This window comes from Eulemur rufifrons, chromosome 12 (assembly GCF_041146395.1).
Source record: "Eulemur rufifrons isolate Redbay chromosome 12, OSU_ERuf_1, whole genome shotgun sequence".
Taxonomy (NCBI): Eukaryota; Metazoa; Chordata; class Mammalia; order Primates; family Lemuridae; genus Eulemur; species Eulemur rufifrons.
The window spans coordinates 5,409,019-5,426,574 of NC_090994.1; the positions used below are offsets into that span (position 1 = coordinate 5,409,019).

Genomic DNA, 17,556 nt, shown 5'->3' on the forward strand with positions numbered 1-17,556 from the left:
TCCAGATGAGCTTGTTCCTGCCTAAGCTGAAAATCCTGGCACATCTGTAAAAAGGAAATCAAAGGCTCAGGGCCACCCCCTAGCTCCTCATGCCAAAGGGAGGGTAAAAGTTCAGGCCCCTATGAAGAGCTGGCCCCACAGGTTACTCATTAAGGAACTTCCTTGCTGACGTCCCATAAGCAAGAACATACAAGTTGCACCTGCGTCCAGCACCTAAAACTAAAGCCTGTTGGATCCCACACTAATGACGAATGACATGTTTATCTCACAGGTAACAGAGCTGGAGACAAGACAGGATCAGACATTCTTCCACCTACCCAGGGACATCTACATAACTGATGCTTCCTTCACTCCCTTATTTTGCATAAAATGTAAATTTTGGGGGCCTCACACAGATTTAACTGCTTCCTCATCACCTCCCCACCCACTGCCTGCCTTTTCCCTTCTCCCTGTAGGGCTTTAAAATGCTGAAGGTTCCAACCTCCCCTTTGGAAAAACAGCCACACCTCATCTGTGGTTTGCGTTTTTCCCTGGCACGTCCTCAAAATCTTGGCTTAATAAACCTCCGTAGATTATGATTTTTGCCTCTGTCATTTATTTGGGTTGACACATCCTCGCCTAAAGGACACGCACCAGATTAGCTGGCTTTCCACACACCCCACCCTTCCACCGCTTTCTGCCTCTGGGCTTGAGTAGCTTGAGCTGGAGTCGGGTTCCCACATGGCCCAGCACGCAGGTTCCAAGGAGACACCTGGGAAGAAACACAAGACTCCCCCAATCTCCGCATGACTCTGCTCATTTGTGTTCACAATCTGGGGAAAACGTAGATGTTAAGGTACTAGACCAGAGACGGAGAGTTGAAGTAGAGCCTGGCTGACCAGGAGGGTGGGCTTTCTAAAGACTTTGGTTTAGTCTACAAATTGGAACAGCCGGGCAGGGTACGAACAGTTGCTCAGTTGGTCACCCACCTAAGGTGAAGACGAGATGCCAGAATTTAGTGCAATGTGACGGGAGACTCAGGGGAATAGGGATGTCGGGATGAATTTCTTTATGTACGACCTGCTCCCCATCCTAATAAGAAAGTTCCCATGAGCTACTTCTTTTTCCAAGGCCTTGAGATGTGCGCTGGTGAGGGAGGACCATTACTCGACTGCAGGGGGGGTGAGGGAGGAGGTTTGGACCTTGGGTGCTGAGACTTGAGTGAGCGAAGTTTCCCAGTACTTAGCACGTCATCATCATGGATCTGCTAACGTGTGTTTATGATTTTTTTATATTTTATGTCTTTTAATTTTCTCAAAAGCTGGTCGTAGCAACCACATGCGCGGGTGTAAGTGCAATGCACGTGCGCATGTGTGTGTCTGCATGTGCCGTGCGCCGTCCCGCTGTTCCGGGCACTTTGTTCATGCTGTTACCACTCATTCACTCCTCCTAACAGGCCTGCAGAGCAGGAGCCATTGTTCACGTCCCCCTTTGACATGCGAGGAAACTGAGGCACAGGACGTGTAAGAAACTGACCAGGATCAGAGTCAGAAATCAAACCTCAGCGGTCCCTGTCCCCGGACTTTGCTTTGCACAAAATAAGGGAGACCAGAGAGCTTGAGAGGGAGGCAGAACCCAGAGAGATTTGAGGGTGGGGCGATGAGCTTATTTAAGGCCCGAGGGGAAGGACACGGCAGGGAGGGGAGGGAAGGTCCGAGGAAGTCGGGCTGTTAATAGATGGGTGCCCTCAAGGTCCCAGGGGCCAAGATTCACCGTGCATGGAGGAGGAACAGGATTCCTGGTTTGATATGAGAGGAAAATGGGGCTTCCCTGAGAAATGGAAGGCAAGGTCACCTGCGAGGAGGCTGAGGAGGTGGCAGGCAAGTGACCCAGTGGTCCTGTAGGTGACTGGGTGGGGGAAGGGGGTCCTACAGGAGAGAAGGGGCAGAAGAGGACTGTGGGCTGGTGGCCAGGGACAGCCCAGGTCCCAGGAGCGTCTCCCCTGCCGCTCAGGGGTCCCAGGCAATGATGCCGGGGCACAGGGTCCTTTGGAGCAGGGAGCGAAGCATCACAGTAAGTGGACAGCGGGAAAGCAGGTCTGCGCCTGCCTGTCCCCACTGGACACAGACTGAACAGTCACAGGCTCCTCCTCCTGCTCCTCGTTCCCCCTCCAGAGAGGGGGTGTGTGAGAGAGAGAGAGAGACAGAGGGAGGGAGGGAGGGAGAGGAGAGTGTGAGCCCATGTGCTTGTTTGCTAAGCCCTTGGCCCCTCCTGGGGTCAGGCTTGGGTTTTACCTGCCCACTCCTTCGTGCCGGCTCTCCAAGCTGCCCTCCTCATGAAGCCACGAAGATGTGGCACCTGCAGGAAGCCCCCTCTGGCTGTCAGAGCCGGGCAGCCCCCGGGGCACTGACCTCTCTGCAGAGCTTGTCCAGCCCACCAACCCGCCCACAGTCTCCCTCATCTCAACAGGGTGTCTCCCAAACCCTCAAGCTTCAGCCTCTGACCATGAAATGAAGTGACTATTCTGTACCTGCCACTCTGTTTCTGGGGGGACTTTTTTCAGCTGCCCAGAATCACCAAGCCAGGACGGCTCTCTGCAGCCCTTGAATGGCCTGTCTTCTTCTGTGACCACAGGTAAGAAAGCTGCCCCAAGGCTTATGCTGGGGACATTGTGCATGTGGGGAGATTGTGCGTGGGGGCCAAGGGGCACCAGCAGCTTCTGGGTATCAGAAGGGGGTTATGTCAGAATCCTGGAAGTCGCCTGCTCCTAAAAAAATTCCAGCCTGCTAAAATTTTAGTCCCAGGTGGGGCTGTTCAGAGCCCAGTGACATTAACACCTCTGGGCTGGTGTGGATCGCTGGCTCTTAGGAGTAGTGACTTTACGGTATCTGCTCCTCTGTCTTTGTTGCTACGATTCCTTCTTTTGTTCTTTTCGTTATTCATTCAGCAAATATTCTATATGCTTTGTGAAAGGCCAGCAGGCACTGATGGTATTTACTGACATGGGAGGGAGCAAGTGCTTCCTTGCTGGGTTGTTCTGAGGCCGGACTTGTTGGCGGGGGGGAGGGGGGGGTCCCGCACCGGCTGCTGTAGTAGTTCAGATGACCTTTAAGATTCTACGCAACCTTGAGCTGTTAAGCTTCTGCCATTGATCAAGTTATTGAGCGGAGCAGATACAGAAACTAGAAACATGTTCCCTATCCCCTAAGCACCTCTGGTGAAATTATTTGGAAGAAGAAACTATATTATGTCCTCTAATTGAGGGGTTTCTTTGGGGGTACAGTATTGGCAATTGTGCCAGAGCTGGGACTCCCGTGCCTGGTTGGGGGGGCAGGGGCTGGACAGTTTCTGGATGGTAGAGAAGAATTGGGTGGGTTCTAAGAGAGGAGAACATGGCCTGGTGGGTGAGAAGTTGAAAAACCAGCTGCAGTAGGAAGATGAACAGGGAAGTGAGCCCAGATTACCCTGACTGCAATGGAACCAGGATTCAGGTGGGGGGGAGAGGCTGCAGTGAGTGCGGGGAGTGGGGGCACGGAGGGGGTGGTCTGGGCAAGGGCTACAGCCACAATACAAGCCCGACAGGGTGCTGATGTCTGAGTGCTTTACATATGCAATGTCTTTTGCACAAGCTTCTCTGTGCACCTCACTCACCCAGCCCCACTGCCACTCCCTCCCCCAAACCTGCCAATCCAGCCACTCAGAGGGTCAGAATCGGCAGCTTTTTCTCTTTCGACACCTTCCTAACCAGAGGTGGAAGGTTGCTCTAATTACTGTCAATTACCCAGAGCAATTCCTCCTTTGGTTTCCTGTGACATATTAATGAAATTATCATAGGGAGAGAATCACAGGGGATGCAGATTTGAGGCGTCTTGTTGGAATAAGTCCTCTAGAGTCACGCATCTCATTTACACATGGGACAGCTCTCCTTGGATCTCTAAATGATGTAATTTCAGCATGCCTGCATTCCTGTTCTCACTAGTGGGGAGAAACCTTTCTTTTTATTACATGTACTTGGTTGAAACAGATCACAGCCTCGGAATTTGTGGCCGTGATATTGTTTGGAAGGGTGAGTAAGTGCATCTGCACCTGGAGGAAGCTCCTAGAACCTTAGATCCAGGTGGGCCCAGCTTTGGGGTGGGGGCTCTGTCCCCTCGTCACCCGTTCCCCACAGACCTCAGTCCTGACCGTGACTTCACAGCGACAGTCACGGTGCTAGGGTCTGCAGAACACAGGCAGGTACTGGCGGAGTTGCTCATACAAAACTGCCCTCCTGGTTAATACCACATTATAATTTATCACATTATAGTTTAGAAGCTGAAGACCTTAGCTTGAATCCCAGCTTCATCACCTTGTAACTATGCGGAGACTTGGGCAAATTGGTCAACTTCTTTGAACATCGGTTTTTTTATTTATATAAAAGCAATAATATCTCTTCCCCACACCCTCCTGGGGGTGAAGTGAGGTCCAAATGAGGCCAAGGTGCCCTGTAAACCTGAAAACTACACAAATGCATGTTGTTCTTAGGAATTAACATCAGAGGGGATCCTGGAACCCTCTTTGCCTGCACTTCCCAGCCCTGTTTCCTAACATCTAAGGAAAACAACCCAATCTTCACACCTGTGCCATGGTAGACGTCAGCCAGTGAATGCTATAACTATTCTTTATTTTAACAAGCAACAAAACTTCCAGGTGGTGGTGATATACAGGTAAATGAGGAGGGGATGGGACACTTGGGGATGCTAAGTCCTGCAGGGTAGGGGGGATGAAAGAGAGAGAAGGAACCACACAGGGGGCTCCCTGGAGGGCAGGAGTTTGAATGAGTGCAGGGAGCAGAGGAAAAACTTCACCTGCTCTGCAGGTTCCCTTGGGTGTTAACAAAGTTTAGCCTCTGGTGGCAATACCAGGATCTCTCTACTCAACTTGACTTAACAGATGCTTACTTAGAATCAGACTCAGGGAAGAACTTCCCAACATGGGGAGTTATAAAAAGCCTGGAAAGGATGCTCAGGGGACTTCAGGTCTCCGTGGATGGCTTTGAAACCAATGAGGCTAAATAAATAAGGTCGTGCCTCACATTGGGGGTGGATGGATAGATGAGATGCTAGAATTTTCTTCCTTCTGATGCTTCTCTACCGTGTCCGCTCAGGACCTCGTTCACTCAGGTCTCTGTCCCTAGCGCCTGGCATGTTCTTGGCCCTGAGAAAGCATGAGGTGGTGGAAAGATAATGAACAAAGGCAAGAGTGAGCAGCTGGATTATGGGTGCAAATGTCTGACACAGTGTTGCTCCCTAACTTCAGTGGCCAGCCGTGGTCTCCTTCCACGGACTCTCTCAGACCTTCCTCCTCCCCTGGGCTCCTCTCAACACAGCAGGTGGTCCGAGCACAACCCACAGCACAGCCCCGAGCTGCCGCCTTCTGATGTCCAGGGGCAGCCGGACCTGTCCTCTGAAGCCATGGGCCCCTCCCGTTCTGTGCTCCTGTCCTTGAGGAGGCTCAGCCTGTGCTGGCTCCTGCTGACTCCGACAGGTGAGTGGGTGTCACCAGCGAGACCTCATGTCACACCTGTAAGCTCGCAAGCTGTTTGGAGGACTCTCCTGCAGGTGGACTCATTGCAACCAACCGTCAAAACTGCAGGGGACATTAGCGGCTGTCAGCCGGGTGGCTCATTCCACTGGGAGAAGGTGGGTGAGGAGGATGGGAGAGGTCACAGCTCTGACATTAGCAGCTGTGTCACCTTGAATGTCCCTGAGTGTCAATGATCCTCAGCTGCAAAACACAAATAGTATTGTGGACCTCCCAGGGCTATTGTGAGGACTGAATGAAAGTTTGACCAGCATCGTGGACACAGCAGGCACTCGGGGCACATGCAAGGCGGCTATTGTCACTGCTGTGCTTTCTGTCCCAGATGGTGCTGACGCATTTTTCTGGATTTTGGAGCCGTAGTTCCCAACTTGCTCAGGCAGCAGAGCCCTGAAGTGGTGAAGCTCTTTGCAGATCACAGTGAAAGCCAACAAGAGAGATACCAATTTCCCAACGCTTTGCCAGCCTGGTCAGACGTGGCAAATGCCAGTGGCTTAAGAAAAATCGAGGAGATGCCTGACGTGGCAGAGGGTTTCCCTGTTAGCGGTAATGGCCCATCTGACAAGTGGCAGGAAACAGAGGCCGCTCACCCCTGCCGGGCTCACTGCCATGCCCAAAGGACCCTTCTCCCTGTAGCTCCCCCTACTCAGACCAGGCGTCTCCCCCATATCACCATCCTCCTCCAGGCTCCTCAGTTCAGGGCTGAACCTTGTCTCTAGGTCTGAGTGTCCCCACTTCCCTGTGTCTCACCCCTCTGCAGCACCTGTTCCCCACTCTTTCTTGATCTCTGTGCGGTGCGCTCTGAACTGTGTTAAGCCCTGATAGATATTATTCTATTTAATCCTCAACAGTGTTCTGCAATAGGGTCTGGATCCACATCCCCATTTTACAGATGAGCAAACTGAGGCCCCGTGAGGCTGAGTGGCTCTGATTTCACGGCAGGTGGAGAGGAAACCCAGCATCCACATCCCCCAGCACTCGGAGACACCCCCTCCTCTCCGGGTCCCCTGGTGCCGGCGCAGCGAGGCTCCCACACCCAGGCCGAGGACCATCTCTTCAAGCACCTGTTTGGGGGCTACAACCGCTGGGCGCGCCCGGTGCCCAACACCTTGGATGTGGTGATCGTGCGCTTCGGGCTGTCCATCGCCCAGCTCATCGATGTGGTGCGCCTGTCCTCCCAGCCCTCGCCCGGGAGTCAGCCCCGAGACACACGCCCCTCCGCCCCCCACTATTTCTCCAGGATTCTCCCTGGGCCCCAGCCCCGCCCTCCCCTAGACTTTGGGGGCAGGGCCAGCTCCATCCCACCCCCAGCCCTGGAGCCCCTCCTAGCAGGGCACTGGTTGGCAACAGTGCCTGTGTGACCCTGGAGACTCTGAGTAAGGGTGGCAGTGCCGGGAGGGATGGCGGGTGGGCTGTGCTTGGGACGCCATGTTAGAGGGTCTTCCCGTGAGCGGGGGCCTGAAACAGCCCCTGCCACTCCTCCCTGTTTTCTGGGGCTGGGTCCCTCCCTCCAGCTGTTCTTACTCTCTCTGTTCCCCCCAGGATGAGAAGAACCAGATGATGACCACCAACGTCTGGCTAAAGCAGGTGAGGGCCCGTCCCCTGGCCCTGGAGGGAGAGGGGCGGGAATCCATGCAGCGCGGTCACTAACCAGGGGCCAAGGAACAGCAAGACCTGAATTCACAGTTGACCCTATGGTTGCTCCCTGGGGTATTCCCAAAGCCAGCCTGCTGCAGGGTCTGAGAAGTCAAGGAGGTTCTTCCTAGCTGGAGGGTGTGAAAAACCATAAGCCGTGACACGCTACAAATGGTGACTTCACTACAGATGAGTGAAGTGGCCACCGGGTCGTCCAGCCAGGGAAAGGCAGGATGAGGCATAGACGCAGGACTCGAGTGTCTGACCCACGCGGTGTGCCCGGGACCCTGGCTACTAAAGTCGGGGCAAAGCGAGAAGGTCGGGTACTAGGTCCGAGCCCTTTCCTGGCGTGGCAGCCCCTTCTGTCCCTCGGGGCCGGGTGGGGAGCTCTGGGTGCTCTGAACCAGCGGTGTGGCCCAGGTTCGGGGCGCCCCACTGCCCAAGGCTTGCCCAGGCCCCCTTGCCCCTTGCCCCTGCCCCCCCGTCCCCCCCCCCCCCCCCGCGGCACTGGTGACCGACCCCGCTCACATGCAGGAGTGGAACGACTACAAGCTGCGCTGGAACCCGGCCGATTTCGGCAACATCACATCCCTCCGGGTCCCTTCGGAGATGATCTGGACGCCCGACATTGTCCTCTACAACAAGTAGGAAGCCGCTGCGGTGTTGGGAGAACCCCCAGAGGCCCCCAGGAGGGGCGGGTACATGGACCTGGGGTGTCTCCCTCTCTGCTGCTTTGCTGAGTGTGTCTGCGCCCACCTTCCCCTATTCCTTTGATTTTGTTCCCTCGCTCACACCCCAAGACATACTGAGTGCCCACTACGTACCTGTGCCTGGCACCGCGTGAGTGGGACATAGGTTTGCCAATCCTGAGCATTCCTTGAAAAATGTGCTGCCGGCTCAGAAAACAATACCTTAGGGCTGGAGTGTTGAAGGATGGCTCGTTGGAACAGGTAAGCCGAGCCCTGGGATAACACCCTGGAAGGGGACAAATTTACTTTTTTCAAAAAATATTATTTTATAGTTGTCTTCAAGAACAAAAGGACCAATCTTTGAGCATAATGACTAGAAGATAAATAGAAGTCGTGGGCATCTAAAGAAAGCCCCAGCAGACAAAAATTAAATTTAATTTAATTAAAAAATAAATAACATTTTTTAAATTTATGAGACAGGATCTTGCTCTGTTGCCCAGGCTAGAGTACAGTGGTGTCATCATAGCTCACTGCAGCCTCCAACTCCTGGGCTCAAGCTATTCTCCTGCCTCAGCCTCCTGAGTAACTGGGACTACAGGGGCATGCCACCACTCCTGGCTAATTTTTTTTTTTACTTTAGAGATGGGGTCTGGCTACGTTGCCCAGGATGGCCTCAAAATCCTAGGGTCAAGTGATCCTCCCACCTTGGCCTCCCAAAGTGCTGGGATTGCAGCCATGAGCCACCGAGCCTGGCCTAGATAGAATTAACAGAAATCTAGAATTTCATTTGTGTGTTTAATATCAGATAATCCTTCCTTTAGAAGTCAAGCAGTTCAAATTAAAAGGTGTTTGGTGTCATGTGTGTCTAAAAATGTTTTATAAAGGCATCAAGGAGCACCACTTCCTTGAGATATGAGTAGGTACGAAAAAGGGTTCTGTGGTCAAATAATTTTGGGTGATGTCATATATTGTTACTCCCGCCTCAGTCCTTTGGAAAACGGCAGAGCACAATAGCATTTTAAATGTTGTTAGAAGTTCTGCAGCAAAAAAAAAGCCCATCCAGCCCAGCATTCCCCAATTCATTTGACCCTACTTTGGAAATGCTATGTTTAAACAACGAAATAAACGGGGGAAAGTCCCACATCTGGTTGCAGCATCCCCAGATAGGACAGGTGGCTCCCAACACCATCCAGTTCCACCAGGCCTCAGCCACCTCGCTGAGCACGTGTTCCCCATGGGGTTACGGGGCAGGTCTCCCACCGCAGGTGTCCAGCGTTTGCGGCTTCTGCGGGGCTCACGGACCTCCCACCCCACGATGTCTCTGTGCCCCGGAGGTGGCACCCAGGGTCCTTCTGGTTTCTGCTTCCTGTGCCTCTGGCAGAGGCCAGGAGCAAAGTCCCACAGCAGATAGGGCTCGGAGTTGGAGGATTGGGTATTTAAAGGAGTTAGCAGGAAGGTCTCCTTCCGCCAGGTGGGCGCATGCTGCCATCTAGTGGTCACTGTGTGTGATGACCAGCGTGCCTCCCCCCCCCCCTTTTTGTTAATTTAAACTGTTGCACCTGAAGCGAAGTATTTGCTACTCTCTTTCACAGTTGCTGTTTCCAGCTTGCCTATATCTCTACCCTGGAACTACTCCATGGGAAAAAGTCTCCCTTCCCATGTATTCTTTGGATTCCCCGCCCTGGGTTTAGGATTGACTGACGGGTCACCACTGTTTCAGCATCCTCAGAGTCCTTGTGGGTCCTTGGACGCCCCAGCCTCACCTCCCACTGCTCCCTATATTCTGTGATCCTCCCCCTCACCCCCCGCGCACCCTGTGAGTTTTGCCCCTCCTACCTGTTCCTTGCTCCCTTGGGACCCTCTGCTGGTACATTCTCCACCTGTCTGTCCGCCAAATCCTACCGTGGGTCAGGGCCCTGGGCAAACGGCAGCCTTCGCCATGACCCGGCTCACCCAGCCAGGTCTGGGGCACGCTCCGTGCACCCTCACCCTGCTGCTGCCACGCTGCCTCCTGATGCCATATTGGTTCCTGCTGTGTCCCATCTCCTCCTGGCCCCTTAAGGGCAGGGGTCTTGTCTCGTACTCCTCTTCCTGCGCGGCTCTGGTAGAGGCCCTGGTGGGCAAGGCTGGCTCCAAAATGCATATCACATGGGTGGATTCGGGAAGTATCTTCACCAAAAAGACCTTAGGTCTCTTCTGAGCAGGGAGTGAAAGACTCCAGGTGTTAAGGAAAGAACTCCCACCTGAGGGGCCGACTTGCCATCTGCTACAGGAAAAAACACATAATCATAAACAATCACTCCAAAACATGAAATGAATAGAAACAGGCAATCAAACTCCTTACACCCCATGGTCACAAATATGTATGTATGTGACCACCATATAGATCATACATATAATAGTTTCACATGCTATATACAACATCAAAATGTTAATAGTGGTTCTTTTAAACATTCTTAGCAATTTATTCTTCAAAATTTCTACTTTTGTAATTAAAAAGATGGTCGTTGGAAAGACGGCTCCGGTGGCTATAAACATGCGTGTGTTGGGAGAGACTCACACGTGTGTTCGAACCCTGACAGCCCGGCCAGGTCTGCCTTTGTCCGTGGGCTTCCCCCGCTGCTGGCCGTGTGCAGCCCGGCTTGGGCAGGAGGTGTGCCGGGCACCCAGGTCCTCTCCTCTCCCCAGTGCAGATGGGGAGTTTGCGGTGACCCACATGACCAAGGCCCACCTCTTCTCCACGGGCATCGTGCACTGGGTGCCCCCGGCCATCTACAAGAGCTCCTGCAGCATCGACGTCACCTTCTTCCCCTTCGACCAGCAGAACTGCAAGATGAAGTTCGGCTCCTGGACCTACGACAAGGCCAAGATCGACCTGGAGCAGATGGAGCAGTCGGTGGACCTGAAGGACTACTGGGAGAGCGGGGAGTGGGCCATCGTCAACGCCACGGGCACCTACAACTCCAAGAAGTACGACTGCTGCGCTGAGATCTACCCCGACGTCACCTACACCTTCGTCATCCGGCGGCTGCCGCTCTTCTACACGGTGAACCTCATCATCCCCTGCCTGCTCATCTCCTGCCTCACCGTGCTGGTCTTCTACCTGCCGTCCGACTGCGGCGAGAAGATCACGCTGTGCATCTCCGTGCTGCTGTCGCTCACCGTCTTCCTGCTGCTCATCACCGAGATCATCCCGTCCACCTCTCTGGTCATCCCGCTCATCGGCGAGTACCTGCTCTTCACCATGATCTTCGTCACCCTGTCCATCGTCATCACCGTCTTCGTGCTCAACGTGCACCACCGCTCGCCCAGCACCCACTCCATGCCCCGCTGGGTGCGAGGGGCCCTGCTGGGCTGCGTGCCCCGCTGGCTCCTGATGAATCGGCCCCTGCCGCCCTTGGAGCTCCACGACCTCCCGGACCTGAGGCTCGGCCCCTCTTACCACTGGTTGGAGACCAACGTGGACGCTCAGGACAGGGAGGCGCTGGCAGTGGAGGACAGATGGGCGTGTGCCGGTTACTCCTCGCCCCCCACTGGGGCCCTCCAAAGCCATGGTGGCCTGCACCCAGGGGTCTCGGGTCCCAAGGCTGAGGCTCCCTTGCAGGAGAGTGAGATCCTGCTGTCACCTTGCATGCAGAAGGCACTGGAAGGCGTGCACTATATCGCCGACCATCTGCGGTCTGAGGATGCTGACTCTTCGGTGCGTGGGGGCTGGGTGAGGGGCCAGCCTTGCGGGGGACCTCCTCTCCCCAGGTGTGAGCTCAGGCCAGCCCTCCCCTGAGAACCCATCATGGCCCTTAGGAACCTAGAATAACTGATGAGAGGGAACGTCTAGCTGGCAGCTCTTGGGACATTTATTGGCAGGGGCAGGTTCCATGCCACAGGGGCCAAGCGTGCCCAGCTTAGCCTAACTGGGAGCCCACGAGCCAGAGAGGGAGGGCCGCACAGCCTCACCATTGCCCTGGAGGTGGGGGTACTATTTCAGGAGAGGCCCAGCAAATGAGCCCGGCCTTCCTCCTTCATCCTGGGTGGCCTCCTCCTCTTCCTTCTCTTTGTTCATGGGCTTTGGGCATTTTGCGGACTGCCCTGTTCACCCACAAACCCTGTAGACTCTCAGTTGTATGGGGGGCGGGGATGGGGAGGAAGCTCCAGAATGATTAGGTGAGGCCACTGCCCCATCACAAAGCTCTTCTTATCAGCCCAGCAAGGATAAAAGGCCAGGAGGTTGTTACGGGGTGGCCTTGCTGAGTAGATAAGAAAATTAACCATTATCTAATCCAGGAGCAGTGTGGAGTCCAGACTGCCCTGCCTGGGCTGCGAGCCCAAGGTCCACAAAGCCCGCTGCCCTTCCCCCAACCCGCCCTGGGTCACACACACCTTCACCTGCCCCCTCCTCTCCATGTCCTGCAGGTGGGGTGGGTGGGTGGGGACAGCAAGGTCTTCAGCGTTTCCTAACTGTTGCATTTAAACTGATGCTGTGCTGAAATCCCTAGCTGGTTCTGCCACCTCCTGTGTCCCTGGTGTCCTTTACCTGCAACCTGAGAGCACATGGGGAGGCTCTGAGCCGTGTGGAGGGGATGGGGTGGGATAGGAATCACCAGGGAGTTGTCTGAGCCTGGAGGCCACCCTGTCAGTCCCCTCCACGGCCCTGACCTTCACTGCCCAGGTCCCCTGTGGTCATCCTTGCAGGGGCCTTGCGCAGGGGGACACTGCCCCTCCCCGTCATTGAGAGCCCGTTTCCGCCTGCAGGTGAAGGAGGACTGGAAGTGCGTGGCCATGGTCATCGACAGGATTTTCCTCTGGCTGTTCATTGTCGTCTGCTTCCTGGGCACCGTCGGCCTCTTCCTCCCTCCGTTCCTGGCGGGAATGATCTGACCCTCCCTCCCCGCCATTGCTCCCAGGTGGCCCCGCTGGCCACGTTTTGACCACCTTAACTGCAGCTGCCTCTAGAGTAGCGTCCGGGGTGGATGCCGTCTGCCTGCAGGTGCCTCTGCTTGGAGTCCTTGCACTGCCCGGTCACCGGGGACTTCTCGGAACACTCCACCTGACGTCACTGCTCCGAGTGCCCAGACGCTGCTGGGTGCAGAGCCCTGTTCTGGGTGCCGGGGAGCTGGGAGAGGGAGGAGTTTGCAGAAGGTTAGGATACGGTGACAACAACATGGGGCAGAACCAGATTGTGCTTGAAGAGGAGCACAGCCCCTACGCCGGGGGCCAGGCAGGGCTGCCGAGGGGGCGGGGCTGGGCTGGAGAGGAAGGGGACTCACAGGAGGGACTTGTGGGGAAGCAGGGAGGGTGCCTGGGGTGAAAGGGCTCTGAACAGCATTTTGGGTTCAGGAATGAGCCCCAGTGCTGGGGACAGCAGCTGGGGGGGTGGGGCTCCGTTGCGGGGAGCACTGGGAGGAGGCTGGAGAGGCGGGTTGGGGTCTCTCTAAGCCAGGCTGAGCCCTGCAGGGTTCTGAGCTGTCGGGAGCAGCAGGAGCATGACAGGCTCTTCTGGAAAGGCAGGGCCTGCATGTAGGTGGAGGCACAGGCCAGGTGCTCCTGGAGGAGGGATGGGTGGACGGGTGCAGGTGGCTGGGCCGTTCTGCCCACCTGGAAGCGCCTTGGGCACCCCCCAACCTCCCCTAACTGGCTTCTCCTGACATCTGCTCTCCATTTCCTTGCCGCAGAAGGGCTGAGCACCGGCCGGGCCCCCAGGAGGTTTGGGGGAGCTGAGTGCCACTGCCTGCAAATCACTGTCCTTGAGCGTGCAGTGGACAAACTAGAAACACCATCCTGAGCCGCTCCTGACTCAGCTCGAACAGGCGGCATGTCCAGCCTGCCCTCCCTGCCCACACCGTCTGGTCCCTGGTCCCTGCCCTGCCAGCACACCTCACGTGGGAGTTTAAGATATTTGCTTCGGTTCCTTTGACTCTGAACTGCTCTAGGGCAGGGCCCCTGCCTTGTGTTTGTCCTGGCGTCCAGCACTCAGGACGTTTGTTCTGAGTGGTTAAGGGGAGTGAGCTGGGTCACTTTGGACCCCAAGACCACTGGGTAGATGGCAAAGCTGCAGGACTGTGCCCTTCCCAGCCTGTCCCCCTCATCCTGTCCTTCCCAGAGGCCGAAGATGCATCCGACCTGCTCTGAACACTTTGGTGCAGCCTGTTCTTGCACCTTGGACTGAACATTCCAGGGCCCGCGGCTGCCTGTGGATTGGGGAAAGGGGGGTCAGCCTGGGGCCTCTCCTGAGCTCTGTCCAGCCCCCGAGGGTGGGACCTCAGCAGTGAACAGACGTGGGCACGGGGTTCTGTGGACAGTGTGGGGACTTCGGGCAGGAAACTGAGCAGGGCAAGCTCCTGGTTGCCTTTCAGTCTTTGGGGTCCCCTCCTTCCCAGCCCTTGCATGCTGTTCCCAGACAGACTAGGGAAGCCTGTCTGCCCGTGACACCCGGCCCAGGCCCCCACTCCTCATTTCTCTCCCACGATGCTCCACACAGGGGCCATTCTGGCCTCTGGCTCCTGCCAGCTCCTGTGCACGCAGCCCTGGCCCTCCCCTTCCCTCGCCTCTGGCCTCCCTGGCCCAGGCTCCCAGACCTGCCCTCCTCGACCCGTGATGTGCACGTGTGTCATTCACGTCCCCTGCCTGTCGTGCATGTGAGTAAAGAGATGAAATGAAGATGAGTCCGCTGTTCATTCAACTGTGTGGCCCCTCCTGCAGCCACACCTCAAGCATCATCAGCGTCACCCAAGCCCCTCCAGAGCCCGAGTTGTTTTGGGGCCAGCCGGGAGAGGAGTGACACATGGCATTCCACCCACGACCATGGAGGGGACCACCCTGGGTCCCTGGTGGAAGTTGCCCTGAGATCAGGTGCCCTCCACTGCCCATGCAAGAGCTAAGGGTCCCCACACACCCCTCCTTGGCCGAGGCGCAGTGCTGGTCAGCCCCGGGTCTGCGTGAACACAGTGGCGGTCACCATCTCCCCCAAACGGCAGATCAAATCAACAAAACAATCAAACGAACCACAAAGCAAATGGCAATGATTTTAATTCAGCCACAAGTCAAATAGAAAGACGATAAAAGAGTGTTCTGCACAAACACGTGAGAAAAGGGGCAGGTAGAAGGGAGAGGCGTAAGAAAAGAGAGGAGAAAAGAAGAAAGGGAAGAAAAGGGAAAAGGAGAGAGCGGACTCGGCCCGAGGCCCAGACTTGGACGCGTCTCTCGCGTCTTTCCCGACGCTGGGTTTGCTGAGGACGCAGCGTCCTGTGCTTGCCCACGCTCCCAATTAGCTTGTTCCTGGCCCGCATTCCAGGATCCCGCAGCAGGGCACACGGCTGTCAGTCCAGACCAAACTCACATTAAATAAATTCCACTATACACTGTACAAGAACGCCAGGCTCTTCCCTCACCTCACCAGCCCCCCGAGCGCACGAATAAAGCCCCTTCCGGGCCCCTCTGTGCATCAGGGGACCTCTGACGGCTGAAGAGGAAGGAGGAGGAGTGGCTTGGTTCCCAAATCGGCCTGCCACCTCGGCCGCTGGGGCCACCACGTGACATCCCATGCCCCCCCCCCACTACGAGTGCCCAGCATGGGCCAGGCTGGGATGGGGAGGGCTGGCCGGGCAGCAGCAGTGTCCCCTCTGAGCCATCTTTGTCACTCCCCCCATGTCCACAGCCCAGGGTCCCCTCTGTCCAGCTGCAGCCTGGGCAGCTCAGTCTGGGGTGGGGTGGGGAGAGGGGGTCGTGCAGAGAGGCCAGGCCTTGCCCCCAAGGAGACCCGCATGGCCGAAGGCAAGGCAGGGAAGGTACACGACAGGTGGGGGTGGAAGACGCAGGCAGGCAGCCCCCGAGCTCAGTCACTCTGCAGGTGGGTGGGCCAGGTTGGCCAGAACCTTGGCCTGGTCCACGGCGTCGAGCAGGTTCTTGGCGTCCACAGCCAGGGTGTGGGAGGCTGTGAGCATCTGCCGCTTGCACTCCTCGCTCAGGGAGGTCACCGCGTTCTGCTGCGCCAGCCGCATCTTGTTGATGAGCTCCGCCAGGTCTTTGTTGAGCAGTTTCTGGGTCCCCTCAATCTGTAGGCAGAGCACACGGGGGAGGCTCAGGGTCCGCAAGTCTCTGCCTGAAGGACAGGGCAGCTGTCGGGGTGTCCACCTGTGTGTTGGCTGAGGCCACGGCAGTTCCCTGGGGGCAAGTCAGCCCCCAGCCTGGGCTGAATCCAGCGCCCTGTGCAGGCTGGAGCTGGGTCTGCAAGGACTGAAATCACAGACACCCCAGACCCAGCCCAGCCTGAGCCAGCGGGACAGACCCTCCCTTCGTGGCAGCGTCCCCTCGAGCCGGCCCAGCACTGGAGTGAACGGTCAGAGGTAAAGTCGGCAGTCTACCGTCAAATCAAGAGGTCAGGGACTGCTCTGTTGACCGCTATATTCCCAGCGCTCACACGTTGCTGAGTGCAGGCATACCCTGGCGATACTGTGGATTCGGTTCCAGACCCCTCAATAAAGCGAGTACTGTAATAAAGAGTCACATGATCTTTTTGGCTTCCCAGTGCATATAAAGTTATGTTCATGCTATATTGTAGTCTAGTAAGTGATCAGATGTGTTGTGCTGAAGCCCCTGCCAGGGACTCAGAGGGCAGAAGTGAGGCAGCCAGGTGGCCCTCCTGCACCTCCAGAGGGAAGCACACCTAGGGACAGGTGGAGGTGCAGGAGAAAGCAGACAGATTTCGGCACCAGCTGGGACAAGGACACTCACTTCTGTCCGTGAAGATGATGGCAAGGAAGGCAGGAGGTCGTCCACGCTCCCGATGAGCTTCCGCAGGGTCAGCCCCACGTTCTGGGGAGAGAAGGAGGCAGGGTGACCGTCACCTCTTGCTTTGGGAGGAAGCCACATTTACCTCGGGGAGAGCACTTCTGAGTGGTGCCTGCCCCGAGACTCGACTCCCCCGGGCCACCGTGCTCCAGGGGCGTCTGGGGGCTGGGCGGCAAGGAAGCACAGCCCCTTCCCTTCCAGGGCTGAGGGGAGCAGCCTCCACCTCCCCTGCCCCAGCTCCGGCTCCCACCTTCACCACGACGACGTAGCCCTCGGGGGGCAGTTGACAGAGCTCGTTCTTGAGGTCCAGCACCGCCCGCACCAGCTCCATGACGTTGAGGTACACCTGGTCGTCGGTCCGGTCCAGGTTTGCTGTGGGCTGGATGGCCTGAAGGGGGAGAAGCAGATGGCAGGGGGTGGGGTGAGTCGGGGGACACTGCCACTCTTCACGGGCAGGTGCGACTGGTACTAACACAGCCACCAGCCCGATTTGAAAGGACTCGTCTCTGGAATAGTAGTGCCCTGTCCTGGGGGTGCCACCCTCCCTTCCACGTCCAGGACAATGGTTTACCAGCCAGGGAGCCTGAGCAAAATACTAGTGGCAGCCTCACGCCAGACCAGCTGAACATCATCTGGGCACGGGGGACAGGTTGTCTCAAAGCTCCTCAGGTGATTATAATGGACAGCCCAGGGCGAGAACCACCGTCCCACCCCAGGGCTGCTCTAAGGACAGCGGAGTGCTCGGAGCCAAGGGGAGAGGCTCAGGAAGGAAGGCCCCCCCCACCCTGGGGCTGGACTGGTGAGCTGTCCTCCAGGCTGGGGAGGGGCCCCAGGGGTCAGGAGACTGGTTCTTCCCCTTGGGTGTTCATGAATTAGCTGTGTGGCCTTA

At 56.5% G+C, this 17,556-nt stretch overlaps 2 protein-coding genes across 5 annotated transcripts in view; one reads left to right on the top strand and one right to left on the bottom strand.

The window, feature by feature from the left end:
- Positions 1 to 2,227: 2,227 nt before the first annotated feature.
- On the top strand, positions 2,228 to 14,450 carry CHRNA2 (cholinergic receptor nicotinic alpha 2 subunit). 4 transcript variants are annotated; one of them, XM_069484834.1, is made up of 7 exons: positions 2,228 to 2,613; positions 5,348 to 5,505; positions 6,502 to 6,722; positions 7,102 to 7,146; positions 7,729 to 7,838; positions 10,572 to 11,583; positions 12,633 to 14,450. In XM_069484834.1, exons 2-7 carry the CDS (start codon positions 5,433 to 5,435, stop codon positions 12,756 to 12,758), a joined length of 1,587 nt encoding a protein of 528 aa, XP_069340935.1. In that variant the 5' UTR covers positions 2,228 to 2,613; positions 5,348 to 5,432; the 3' UTR covers positions 12,759 to 14,450. The 4 variants fall into 4 exon arrangements, with proteins under 4 accessions (XP_069340935.1, XP_069340937.1, XP_069340933.1 ...); XM_069484836.1 differs by having other exon boundaries at positions 5,351 to 5,505; XM_069484832.1 differs by lacking the exon at positions 2,228 to 2,613 and having other exon boundaries at positions 3,641 to 5,505.
- A 438-nt stretch (positions 14,451 to 14,888) lies between these two features.
- The window catches only part of PTK2B (protein tyrosine kinase 2 beta), a 109,675-nt gene continuing 107,007 nt past the window's right edge, over positions 14,889 to 17,556 (bottom strand). Inside the window, exons 29-31 of the mRNA XM_069484837.1 lie at positions 16,918 to 17,055; positions 16,611 to 16,691; positions 14,889 to 15,931 (exon numbers count right to left, since the gene is read on the bottom strand). Of these exons, the coding sequence (XP_069340938.1) occupies positions 15,716 to 15,931; positions 16,611 to 16,691; positions 16,918 to 17,055 (435 nt within the window). The 3' untranslated portion in view covers positions 14,889 to 15,715. The remainder of the gene's footprint in view (positions 15,932 to 16,610; positions 16,692 to 16,917; positions 17,056 to 17,556) is intronic.

Excerpts from the sequence above, each read along its gene's own strand:
- CHRNA2 (XM_069484832.1), top strand. The coding sequence starts at position 5,205 with ATGAACAAAGGCAAGAGTGAGCAGCTGGATTATGGGTGCAAATGTCTG. Across the intron at positions 5,506-6,501 it reads GCTCCTGCTGACTCCGACAG|GTGGAGAGGAAACCCAGCAT; the intron begins GTGAGTGGGTGT and ends ATTTCACGGCAG. Across the intron at positions 7,147-7,728 it reads CCAACGTCTGGCTAAAGCAG|GAGTGGAACGACTACAAGCT; the intron begins GTGAGGGCCCGT and ends GCTCACATGCAG.